The 13040-nt window shown below is 35.5% G+C and overlaps 1 protein-coding gene across 6 annotated transcripts in view; it reads left to right on the top strand.

The window, feature by feature from the left end:
- The window catches only part of LOC139995852 (neural-cadherin-like), a 242297-nt gene that overhangs the window by 220514 nt on the left and 8743 nt on the right, over positions 1-13040 (top strand). For all 6 annotated transcript variants that reach the window (XM_072019728.1, XM_072019731.1, XM_072019726.1 and 3 more), the window contains 15 exons: positions 3087-3230; positions 4624-4739; positions 6033-6197; positions 7419-7556; positions 8115-8301; positions 8770-9003; positions 9257-9429; positions 9504-9653; positions 9908-10213; positions 10321-10594; positions 10699-10907; positions 11244-11576; positions 11666-11872; positions 12440-12711; positions 12796-13001. In XM_072019728.1, the coding sequence (XP_071875829.1) occupies positions 3087-3230; positions 4624-4739; positions 6033-6197; positions 7419-7556; positions 8115-8301; positions 8770-9003; positions 9257-9429; positions 9504-9653; positions 9908-10213; positions 10321-10594; positions 10699-10907; positions 11244-11576; positions 11666-11872; positions 12440-12711; positions 12796-13001 (3114 nt within the window). The remainder of the gene's footprint in view (positions 1-3086; positions 3231-4623; positions 4740-6032; positions 6198-7418; positions 7557-8114; positions 8302-8769; positions 9004-9256; positions 9430-9503; positions 9654-9907; positions 10214-10320; positions 10595-10698; positions 10908-11243; positions 11577-11665; positions 11873-12439; positions 12712-12795; positions 13002-13040) is intronic.

Here is a 13040-nt window from a genome sequence, read left to right as displayed (position 1 = left end):
CAATTCGTTTATGAGACTTCCTCTACGAAGTTCTAAAGCCAACATACCAATCACAAACTCCTGTCCCATCCTCCGTATCGCAAATTCCACGAACGAAGAATCGCGCGAATCTTCATCGCAACAAAGACAGCGTTTTCTCAAAGAGATTCCAATGTTTATCAGCCTGGTTTCCGCAAAAGGCGACTCTTCTTGTTGCACTGTCTTATCCATCCAATGCCATCTAATCGGCTATGAAAATTCTCGAAAAACGATATCGGTTCGCGCAAAATTCAACCAGTCGAGGCGAATAGTTTTTCTAGCGGGATTAATCGCAGATGGAATTTAGGATTTCCAGTCACGAATGACAGGAAGACAGAAGCACGATTTCGGTATGGTGTGGCGCGCTAATTGACTTAATCAGACGGGTATTTGTCGGGGAAAGAGAATCGAGGGAAGTTAAACTCTCAAAGATAGGCGGAGGCAAATTGCCTGGAGCGATGCTGCATCCAGGGCGTTCAGCAAATTGACGCGAGAATTCATCTTAATAATCCGCCTATTAGTGGCGCGCAGATATGAGATATGTATTTCGGATACATCGTTTCGCTGATGGCAGCCAGTTACACTCTGAATTCTAGCTCGGTGAAAATCAACGCTGGAATACGCTCGAATTTGTTTCGTTCTCGAGTAACGGTGATTCTGTCGATGTGCTGTTAATCATGAAAATTAAACTTCTGCGACGATCATTTTCGTAAAACATGCTATTTCTTTTTTTTTTTTTTTTTGTTTTTTCCAAACTATCGTGAGAACATTGTTTCTCACAATGTATTAGGTCCTGTATTTAGAAAAGTCTGCGAATGCTTGCAGCAGTTAATTTGTACAATTTGTACGCGCAGCAAGAAATTTTAACGAGCGAGTTCGGAGCTGTTAATGATGTCTGTTGAGAAAAGTTTGAATTTCTATACGATACGATGACAATACAGCAATTTATTACGAAAACGTTCTTTTTTAACGTCCTTAATTTACTGCAACTTTTTATATACCTAATTATATTATGAACTAAAAATTTAAGTATAAAATCGAGTAATAATTAACGAAACAAAGTTACCATTTAATAGCATTTAAACGGAGATTTTCCTCTTCTACCTTAATTTTAGAGAGGTTAGTAAAATGAATAAAAAAAAAAAAAAAAAGTCAGCTTCACTGATCATATTCTGCGATTTCGTGATAAATCAGTACCCGTCGCTGCTTTCGTAATGAACTTCTGTCTTCGTTTAACTATTTTATCGTGAAGATCGATACCTGGTTTCTCAAATCTCCGATCCGCAACGGAAGCTAATAAATTACCGAACATGAATTTTCCATTAAATTATCTGCATAAATTAACCGTGAAATATCAAGCTCTGGGAACAAGTCGAGAACGCCACGCAATCTTGTTCGTACCCGAATGAAAATCGACAAGTAGGAAATTTCAGTCTGATGTATGCGTTTCGTTGACCTACTATCTGCGCTAAACGTTACACAGATGAATTACTTGTTCCGCGAAATTGAATTTTGGAATTAGTAACAAATCCAAAACGCGTGTGATTTTCGAGCAACTTACCGATCATTTAGCAAAATCGACTAATATTATCTTTTAGTATTAACGTACCTGCAACGCGTCGACGAGATGTTTCTTTCGTTCTTGTTAATAGATATAATTTTTACATTTCTACTTGCTTAAAAATATAAAAGATCGTAGAAATCGTAACTATTATAAAAACAACTTCTTCGTGCAATATAATATTTAACACTAGAACTACAACACCGGCCAAATTGGCTGGCTTTACAATTTTATTTTAAAATTCCTACTTGATTCCTTACTACAATAATGTAATGACTTTCGCAACGATAACTAAAAGAATAATATAATGAATTTTATTTTGTTTTTTTATGTATTCAAATTCACAATAATTTTGTATCGAGGCTACTTATACCAATCTGTTTATCGAACCCCAATTAACCAGTTTCCTCGTTTCGCCACACGTTTTGAAAATTTTTACCGCGTATCATTCGATATGACGATATCAGTTATCAGGAAAATTCCGGGTCGATCGCTAGATCGCTAGATGCTACTACTGGAAATAGCACACCACTGAAAATGACTGGTTCTACGATTTTATAAATGCGTCGATCCTCCTTTAAGGATCATGGTCCCAGATGGATTAATAATACCAAAAATACACTACGTAACATGGAATTGCTTCTGTAAGAAAGTAATAAATCAATACGTATAAAAATATTCTATTATTACGTATTTTTAAAAGACCAGTCATTTTCCCTGATTTTGATAGAAATAGCTTCGTGTTAACTATCGGTAGTTCCAGTGTTAAATATTTACGTGAAACGAAGAGAAAGAGTGAACTGAAATGAGAAAAATTAAGCATCAGGCGTAGAAATGAATGTTTTCCGATTTTTGCGTAAAATGAAAGTTTGATTGTTGGAAAGAACTCATCTATACATCTAATATATGTAAATGTCATCCGAGAGGGAGAAAAAGTACACGTGTGCGTGCGTGAATGTATGGAAATCTGGAACGTAAAACGTAACAACTGTAGAAATACGTGATATATTTCCTTAGTTAAAAAAAAAAAAATTAACGACGTAACATCTCTTAAGAAAAATATTAGACCACTATCCTTATTACTTGCAACGCAAACATAAAAAACGGTATAAAAATGGAGAACTGCCGAGGCAAAGAGCACCACGAATATGCACGCAATATACATGGAAATTACTTGCGAATTTTCAAAGTAGATGTCACGTTATTCTATGTACGTATATGCGATTTTATCCAGCGAACAAAATAAACTTTCCACTCGATGCACAGGCTGTTCGCTAGTTTTTTATCGGCAAGTATATATAAGCCTTCGTAAATGATATGACGAGTCTTAGGAAAATCTGGATGGAAACGAATTTGCATCTTGAAGAGACATATCATAAGGAAATACGAGAACAGGCTTTTGAATCTTTCAGAGGGATTACTTTGCAACCCATATTCACTGACTTTCATATCGTAGCGAGAATAGAACGAAATCTAAACGTGTCTTCCTGCCTTTTGTCTGTTTCAGTGACGAAATTCATCCGTATTGGAATAGCTGACAAGAACGACAATCCGCCTTACTTCGACAAAGGCCTCTACGAGGCTGAAGTAGACGAAAATGAGGATATACAACACACAGTCCTCACTGTCACCGCCAAAGATCACGACGAGTGTAAGTGAACATATATGCAAATACGCGATCATTTTTCACTTTCATGAACTTCTAAAGCTCGTAGCTCGTAAAAAGAAACGGATACTGAGGCGTGTAATCGTTTCGTTTGAACGCCAAGTATCAGGAATAAAGGTTTTTAAGAAATGAAAGTAATCGAGATGTTTGCCGTGTCAATATTTAATTAGTTAATTGTTTGCACTGCTGGTTTTATAAGTTTTCGAAAGTTTCTCGAGGGAAGATTGTTTTCATGGTAAAAAAGATAGAATGGAAAAATATTCTGAAAAGTTTGCTTTACTTTTCTAGCGACAAAACAACGCTGTTTCACCGTAGTAAAGATAAATACTGCTGTAGGAAAACAGCTAACAGTTTGTTTTCTTTCTATTTCTCCGTGAAAAAATATTATAAAGCGACGATATTGTAAATTGCAAATTGATATTTCGTATATGAAAATAAGATGCGATTCTGTATATTAAAATAACAATATTTCGTACATAGTATAAGAAGTTTTCATAAAATTATAATCCGTAAACGTTGCAATTTGTATAAAAATATCCATGTCATGGTAATCAACTCAACATATATTGAACTACATATCTAGTATCACATTTTCTAATAAATGGAAATGTCGTCGTCTATCAAACAATTAGAAAAATCATTCTCGCTTATCGAAGGTATCGACTCTGACGGAGTACCGACGAAGTTCGCGTCGTATGTCTTCCCTTTATTCCTGATAATGATTTTGTACATCGTCTCGAAGTTCTGTATCCTTAACCTGGCTAACAAGTTTCGCTAAAATCCATCTGCCCCTTCGCGACTCGGGTCCAAAGGCGCATAAACTGCTTACAAAACTTTAAATACCAGATGGTTGGAGCAAAGTCACGAAACATATTTATCCGATGGACCACAATTAAGAACTTAGACGTATGGATTTATTACCTTCTAATAGAACCTGTTTAAGGATACAGTCTTCTTTTCTTTTTTCTGTTCCGTAAATGAGAAAGGATGTCAGAGGGAAACCAACGTTGCCGCTACTTATGGTTAAATGCGGTCCCTGGGGAAATTTTCCCAGTGAAAATTTAAAGATTGACCATTTTAATAAATCTTGCTGTTAAAATCGTAAGTTACCGTAAGTTCGTTGTAAGCCAAATGAAATATTTTATTTCGTAGTTATATTAAATTGTTTCATGGTAGAATATATATTCTTTCTCGTGTCTCTCGCGGTAAACTCGTTGTTCGTTCAACGAGTTGCTAAGCAGAAGAATTTAAGACGTTTCCCTCTGGCGTACACCGATCGTTTTGTAAACGACACACGGACGACAGAACGGCAGGTAACGGAGTCATCGCAATCTCCTAAGGAATTTCATCTGAAAGGATCTTTCTCTGCATTTTACAGCCTCGCGTATTCGATATGAGATTACGAGCGGTAACATAGGCGGTGCATTCGCCGTGAAGAATATGACTGGCGCCATTTACGTCGCAGGTGCATTAGATTACGAAACGAGGAAAAGGGTTAGTGCATCATGGTATCACGAACGAAAAGGAAAGACACTGACAGCGGTGGAGAAAAGTACAGAAGAATAGAACGAGGAAGTAACAAAAACATAGGGAAATAGATAAAAGAGAGAGAAAGAGGAGCGAGAAAGCCTTCGATTCGTCCCTGTTTAATCCTTTTAACCGTGTCCCAAGCATCGCGTTTTATTACTCGCGGTCCAATAAAAACAGTGAAATAGCGCGAAAACTTCCGCGGTTATTGCGCGTTTCCTATCCGCTCATTTGTCATTGCTTTAATAAGTCTTTCGTTTCATGTGCTCCGACGTATCGTAGCTATGGCATTATCGTAAATTTTGTTGAGAAATCAGATCACTCTGCGCTTCGTTTTGGACGGTTCTTTATGAATTCCCAACTTTTCGCATTCGACTTTTATCGTTTTCCTTTCTCCTCTAATTTCCTTCCTTGCATTATTTTTAATCAAGTCAATCGGTTGTACGAATTATTAAGAATACAGAAGAATAATAAATTACACGATATCGCGCGTTATTCAATAGTTTAGAAATATTTTTAATAATTTTATCGCTATTCTGTTCGATTTATCGTTCTTTGTCGTACGTATTAATTTGTAAAATGAATTCGTTTTATTAACCAAGGTGCACGATGTTCATTTTATCTCGATTATAAAATATATAGGTATATTTTATATCCTTAATATTCAATTTCGCGTCGAATTTATGTTAGAAAATTAGAAAAGGGAATGGTCTCTCGCGAGGATTAAAGCACCAATTTACTTGATTAATCTTTTACTTTTTGCCTTGTTTCATTAAAGCGTAAGGTTGTTCAACTTCGTTCGTCCATTCTACGTATTGCTGCAAAAAAGACTTTCATGCTTTAAAAACGGTTTCATCAGTCCACTGTTTTTATAACTTCCATTAAAAAAAAAAAAAGTAATCTCGTTTTTATGAACTTTTTTTTGGTCCATTAAATAGACAGCAGCGCTCGATCTTTATAAACTTTTTTATCAGAACTTTCCGTACCAAGCTTCTCGCGTGCCGCTGGTCTCTGATCTATAAAATGTAATCAAGAGATAAGTTTCGCTGTTAAACATATGTTTCGTCGAATTCATCCGAAATTTTATCGAGCATTTATTTCCTTCGTTGTTTCTACGATAAACTGCTTATCCTTTTACGATCCGTAAATCGTTGCTCGAAAATACCATTTCCATTATTGCCAGAAAGAGACCGCTGTCGGTGCAGTAACTCGGGTCAGCTGCAAACGCTGTTATCCACTTGTTCCGCTTTAATCTTGCAGTACGAGCTTCGCCTGACCGCGTCTGATAACTTGAAAGAAAATTACACGACGGTCGTGATACACGTGAAGGATGTAAACGATAATCCGCCTGTCTTCGAGCGCCCGACTTACAAAACGCAGATCACAGAGGAAGACGACAGGACTTTGCCTAAACGCGTCCTCGGGGTAATTATTCCACTTATTCTAAAATAATTTACCAAGCGATTCGTACTTACTTTATAGCTGAATCTTATACTTTGAGAGTTGGAGAACTGACGTAAATATTACAACGAATTCTTACTGATATTCGTTACTGAATATATGATGATAATTTAAAAAGGAGCCGTGACAAATTTTTATTTTCAAAAATGACCAACGTAATTAAATCGTCTAGCTAGTCGATAAATCCTTCTCTATTTAAGCTGCGTATATATCAATTGCCTTTACGTATAATTCGATCAAACGTGATCGTCCTAAATCAGATAAAGAAATAGGATAATAGTAAGAGAATGATCTTATTCTGGAAAATTTCTAGCTGGAAAACTGATGGAACTGATTCGTTAAATCGTTGGACGCGAATTCGATTCTTATTTTATCCAATTACGACTAGGCTATCGTTACGTCTTCCCTGTATGTCCTTTATCACGAACTTCTGGATAAAGGGAAATTATAGTATTTGAAAACCAGTACGTTGTATCTACGAGCTAATATAGAATTCAGAACGTAAAATCCCGAATAAAACAAGGTATATGGGACATAAAGTATGGATTGTACAATATGGAATACATAATACGAAATGTAAAATATGCAGCATAGAGGAGTATAGAACATAATGCATAGAATGTAACATAAAACATGAAATCTACAAATCACGATCAAAGGCGTATAAATTTTTCGTCGTATATATTACCTACGTACGACGAGATGAATTAATAGAAAACAAAAGCGAATATGACATTTTTATTAAACTTGTCATTTTAAGTATTCGTATTTATGTCAAATCCACCCAAAAGTATTTAAAATAAAAGTATTTAAAATAATGTGAGTGGAAATTATCCACTCTGTTCCACGAACGAAATTTAAATTGATTTCATACAGTTTCATATATTTTGATTGACAGAATAAGAAATTTAACACAATGGCAGGCCTCAATGTGGTAACGAATAACAAATATTTTATATCCAAAGTGTTAACTAATTCTTATCAGAAGAATTGAAGAATAATGAAGAGAAGAATTATAAAAATGTTCATTAAAAAAGGCTATAAAACTATCAGACTTAAATTTTTGTAATATTTTCAAGATACATATGTGTACAAGTACGACATCGCTTACAGAACGACGTAGCAATTATAATAATACTAAATTGCTGAAATAATGTATTTATCGATAATGAATTTTCGACACAGGTCACAGCCACTGATGGGGATAAGGATAGGCCACAGAATATCGTCTACTTTCTAACTGGTCAGGGTATCGATCCTGATAATCCAGCGAATAGCAAATTCGATATCAACCGCACCAGCGGAGAAATTTACGTTCTAAAGGTTTGTTTCCCTTTGCCAAATTTAATTAACACGAATCAGTCTAACGATTAGTGTATGTACGAACTGCAATCCTCGATTACTAATTCTTTTATCGCTAACAAATACTTTCTGTCTTTATTAATTTTTTATTCATTAATCATTTTAATACTTGGATGCCAAAAATTTATTGAAACAGGAGAATGCTCGCCGCAAACTCTACGTGCCAAATTAAATATTTCTACGTAAGCTCATAAATCCATTAAAACACCTCTCTAAGTATCTTAAAACTTCTACCTGAAATCACCTCTTGCTGCTTTTATACAAAAGTTATTTAATTCGTTCAAAAGTTACGATTTAAGTTTATTTAAAACTGATACAATGCAGCAGCGAGAGAAAGAAATTAAATTTTCGACGATAAAATCGCGTATTTAATTCGTAGTCCCTGTCGAAAGTACGTTTTGTCGTCAAGAAGTATCGTACGGAAAAAAAATTGTGCAGAAGTTTCAGCGAAGCTTCTTTTATTAAATTTGCCTCGCATCCTAAGTTACTTAGGGCCGTAATCTCGGTGTTACTCCACAGCCACTGGACAGGGATCAACCAAATGGAAGACCGCAGTGGCGATTCACTGTGTTTGCTCAAGATGAAGGCGGAGAAGGTTTGGTTGGATATGCTGACGTTCAAGTGAACCTGAAGGACATCAACGACAATGCACCTACCTTCCCGCAAGGCATTTATTTCGGCAACGTCACGGAAAACGGAACGGCAGGTAACGTTAGATTATATCTTCACTACGAAGGAAATATTGCTTTTTCCTTCACGATGCGTTAACATAGTCTTTGCAATATATGATTTATTCATGATACATTGATAGAAATATTATATTTGAATATAAATGGACAGACGCGATTTATATTCAAATAATATATAATAATAATAATCTAGATTGGCAATCTAGAACAAATGGACATCTTTAAGTATCAATTTAAGGTTTGTGTGAAAACGATTATTGTTAATTGAGAGCTCGGTAGAATGTATTAATAAAAATACATTGTTTATAAAAAGATGAAATAAATACAGAAAGCATAATACGTAAGACTTGTATTTATCTAAAAAAAAGAAAGAATAGTGCATAAGTATTTTAGTATTCTAGTTTTCTACAGTTAAAGATTTTATCATTTACATTGCTTCTTTTATACAAATGATTAAGATCAGTTTTTTCCTTATTTGTCCCCAGGAATGGTTGTAATGACCATGACAGCGGTGGACTATGACGATCCGAGCGAAGGTACAAACGCGAAACTAATTTATTCTATTGAAAAGAATGTCATCGAGGAGGAAACTGGCTCGCCAATTTTTGAAATCGAATCGGAAACCGGTGTGATAAAGACGGCAGTATGCTGTTTGGACAGAGAACGCACGCCAGATTATTCTATACAAGTGGTAGCAATGGATGGAGGGGGGTTAAAGGGTAAGTTAAAAATTGAAATGGAAACTCTCAAAGATCTTTGGAAATCTTTAACTTATTAACGCAGAAAGTACAAAGTATTTTAAAGATAGAAATATCAGATTTGTTTGATATGCATTTCAGTGTTTAAAAATATCAAGATCTTTTTGTATTTAATATTTTAAATACTTGAAAGAGACAGTAACATGTAGAATTATTTGTTTCCTGCTTTAATTATAATCTACGAAGATTTTGATGGTATTTTTCCAATATTTAGGGACGGGGACAGCATCTATACGAGTGAAAGATATAAACGATATGCCTCCGCAATTCACAAAGGAGGAATGGTTTACGGAGGTAGACGAAACGGAAGGTCCAGATTTGCCGGAAATGCCAATTCTTACGGTCACTGTACACGACGAGGATGAGACCAATAAATTCCAATATAAGGTACTGTTTTATCATAACGGTTAAAGAGAAATAATTGTAGAAATATGGTTTAACGTGTTAATTTACAAACGCAGGTGATCGAAAGCAGTGGTTACGGTGCTGATAAATTCACCATGGTAAGAAATAACGATGGCACGGGTTCCTTGAAAATTGTGCAATCGTTGGACTACGAGGACCAATTGCAGAGCAACGGATTCAGATTTAGGATACAAGTTAACGATAAGGTATTTGATTAAAAAATTATACAATTCTATAGATAACTTATATTTGTAAATCTACTATTATCTTCCTGCTCTATGTTCCCATACCCATTCCCCATAAATAATGAGATCATTTTTTAGCACATTTAGTACATTCTTCCTCTTGTACGATAAAGTACGAGTTACACTCGTCATATTTCATTCTATTTGTATTTCTATATTTTCAATCGACGACTTTTGGTTTCTGATACTATACGGCAATATCCTGTACCTCGTAGGGCGAAGACAATGACAACGACAAGTATCACGTTGCCTATTCCTGGGTAGTCGTGAAGCTACGCGACATAAACGATAATCAACCTCAATTCGAGAAGGCGAATATCGAGACCACGGTTCCTGAAAATGCTCGCATTGGAAGCAGTCTCGAAACATTTACAGCCACCGATCCTGATCAGGGTGGTAAGAGCAAAGTGTTCTACTCGATCGATAGAAGTTCCGATCGTAAGAGGCAATTTTCGATCAACGAAAATGGCACGGTATCGATCCAGAGGAGTCTCGACCGCGAAGAAACCCCAAGGCATCAGGTAAATCATAAAATCATATTGTTGTTTAAATATTCATCAGATAATAACTACTACTGTACATTGTACTTAGATTCGAGACCAACCAAACTAAAAATCGTTTGTTCCAGGTGAAAATCTTGGCCATCGACGATGGAATTCCGCCTAAAACAGCAACAGCCACGTTAACGGTAATCGTACACGACATAAACGATAATCCGCCACGATTTCTGAAAGATTATAGACCCGTGCTACAAGAACACTCGCAACAGAAAAAAGTAGTGGAGATCTCAGCGACGGATGATGACGATCGATCGAAGAGCAATGGACCACCGTTTACTTTCAGGATGGATCCAAAGGCAGACGATGTGATTCGTGCCAGTTTCAAAGTTGAGAGCGATAACAGTGAGTCTGGATCCAATCCTATTACGTTCCCGTTTCAGTGGAACGTTGTTAGTTGTAGTTCGATAGTTCTCGCTAACAAACGCCGGTTTTCTGTTTCCTTGCAGAGGGAGCGAACGGGGATGGCATGGCTATTGTGTCATCGTTACTATCGTTTAACAGAGAACAACAAAAGGAGTACTTGATACCGATCGTTATCAAAGACACAGGAACTCCATCGATGTCTGGGACCAGTACTTTAACTGTTATCATCGGGGATATTAACGATAACAAAATGCAGCCTGGATCAAAGGACATTTTTGTATATAACTACGCAGTATGTATTTCATTTCTATATTTCAATTTCACATAATTTTCTATTTAGTTTGACTTTTTAAAAGTAAAGGAATTCATGTTCTTTATCCTATCAATTTTTATCCTAGAAACTAAGATGTAAATAAAATCAAAATACTATTTTCATACATGACTTGCGTGTAATATAATTACCGTGCTATAATTACATAATTACTGTACTTATTTGAAAACTCGATAGCACATTAATCTGACTAAATGAATACTCAAAGAATTAAAGATTATATTTCAAAGTTATTATTCAATATATAATTATAATTAAAAGTTCATATAATTTGACTTGGTCGAGTTCGTTTCACAGGGACAATCACCAGACACAGAAATAGGCAGAGTTTACGTATTCGATTTGGACGATTGGGATTTACCGGATAAAAAGTTCTATTGGGAGGGTTTAGAGCACGCTCAATTCAAGCTAGATGAGGACACCGGTATGATTTATATGAAATCAGGCACTCACGACGGTAGATATCATCTACGTTTCAAAGTCTACGATCGGAAGCACACGCAAACAGATGTCCCAGCAAACGTGACAGTCACGGTGAAAACGATTCCTTTCGAAGCTGTATTAAATTCTGGTTCGGTTCGAATATCCGGTATAACAGACGAAGATTTCATTCGTGTTTGGGATTATAAAGTAATTATTCCATTTAATTATAGACTATTAACTCGTTCCTTTTTATATGAAACCTATATTTAATGAATTTTTAATTTTTTCTCTTCCAGTCACAAACTATATCGCGTAGCAAAGCAGAATTATTTAGAGATAAATTGGCACACTTGTTAAATATCGATAGAGAAAATGTAGACGTGTTTAGCGTTCAATTACGTAGAATGCATCCACCGTTGACAGACGTCAGATTCGCGGCCCACGGTTCGCCCTATTATAAGCCTGTAAGATTGAATGGAATCGTACTAATGCATCGTGAAGAAGTAAGTTAATATAAATTAATTCGTGGCATTTCAATTTGTTGTAGTGTAAATAATTAAAAATTTGCGATCTAAATCTTTTGAAGATTCTAAATCCTGAACTGAATATTTTTGAATTTTACTTTCAATCGCGAACATTTTTGTTTCATTTCTGCATTAAATTTGCTTCTAATTAAATGGGCTATCAGTGAAAATATCAGATTACTATAAATACAGGAATATTGGATTATTTCAGCTTTTAGCAAAATTTTGTATCAGAGATACATCCTTTTCCTTTTACGTACTAGGGATAAATCCTATTATGAAGGAATTATCAACAACATTCAATCCGATATTATCACATAAATTAATACTTAATGAAATCAATAACAATATTTCATAAATTGGATATTGTTTTTATTGAAGCAAGAATTTCATGAAATGACCTGTTTTATAATTTATTGTAATAAATGAAAGGTCTCTAAATCGCAAAACCTATCAAACTTAAATAAAGACTAAAATATATTTGACACGGTGTAATTCACGCTTAAACAAATCAAGTTGATTAAAAAATAATTTTAATTCGATTAGATCGAGAAAGAGGTCGGTATTAACATAACGATGGTCGGCATCGACGAGTGTTATTACGAGAATGAAGTATGCGAGGGTAGTTGCACAAACACCTTGGATATCAGCAGTTTACCATACATGGTCAATGCAAACAGAACCGCCCTAGTGGGTGTGCGGGTGGATGTAATCGCTGAATGTACATGCGGAGCTCGAAACTTCAGTAAAGGGGAATCATGTAGAAACAGCCCTTGTTATAACGGAGGCCGTTGCGTGGAAGGCCGATTTGGGTTATCGTAAGTCTAACAACTCGTGAAATTTAGCATACGATGTATTATACTAGCATATTAATTTTATTTAATGCATTTTTTATTACGTAGATGTCAGTGTCCTGCTGGATATAATGGTCCAAGATGTCAGCAAACTGCAAGAAGTTTCCGTGGAAATGGCTGGGCTTGGTATCCTGCGCTAGAAATGTGCGATAACAGTCATCTGAGTTTCGAATTCATCACTAAGAAACCTGACGGATTACTATTATACAATGGGCCTATTGTTCCTCCTGAAGCTGACGAAATTATGGTTTCTGGTAAGCAAATATAGATCACAAGATAATAATAGATTTCTA

This window comes from Bombus fervidus, chromosome 16, assembly GCF_041682495.2.
Source record: "Bombus fervidus isolate BK054 chromosome 16, iyBomFerv1, whole genome shotgun sequence".
NCBI lineage: Eukaryota > Metazoa > Arthropoda > Insecta > Hymenoptera > Apidae > Bombus > Bombus fervidus.
This window is presented reverse-complemented; position numbering and strand designations above follow the sequence as displayed.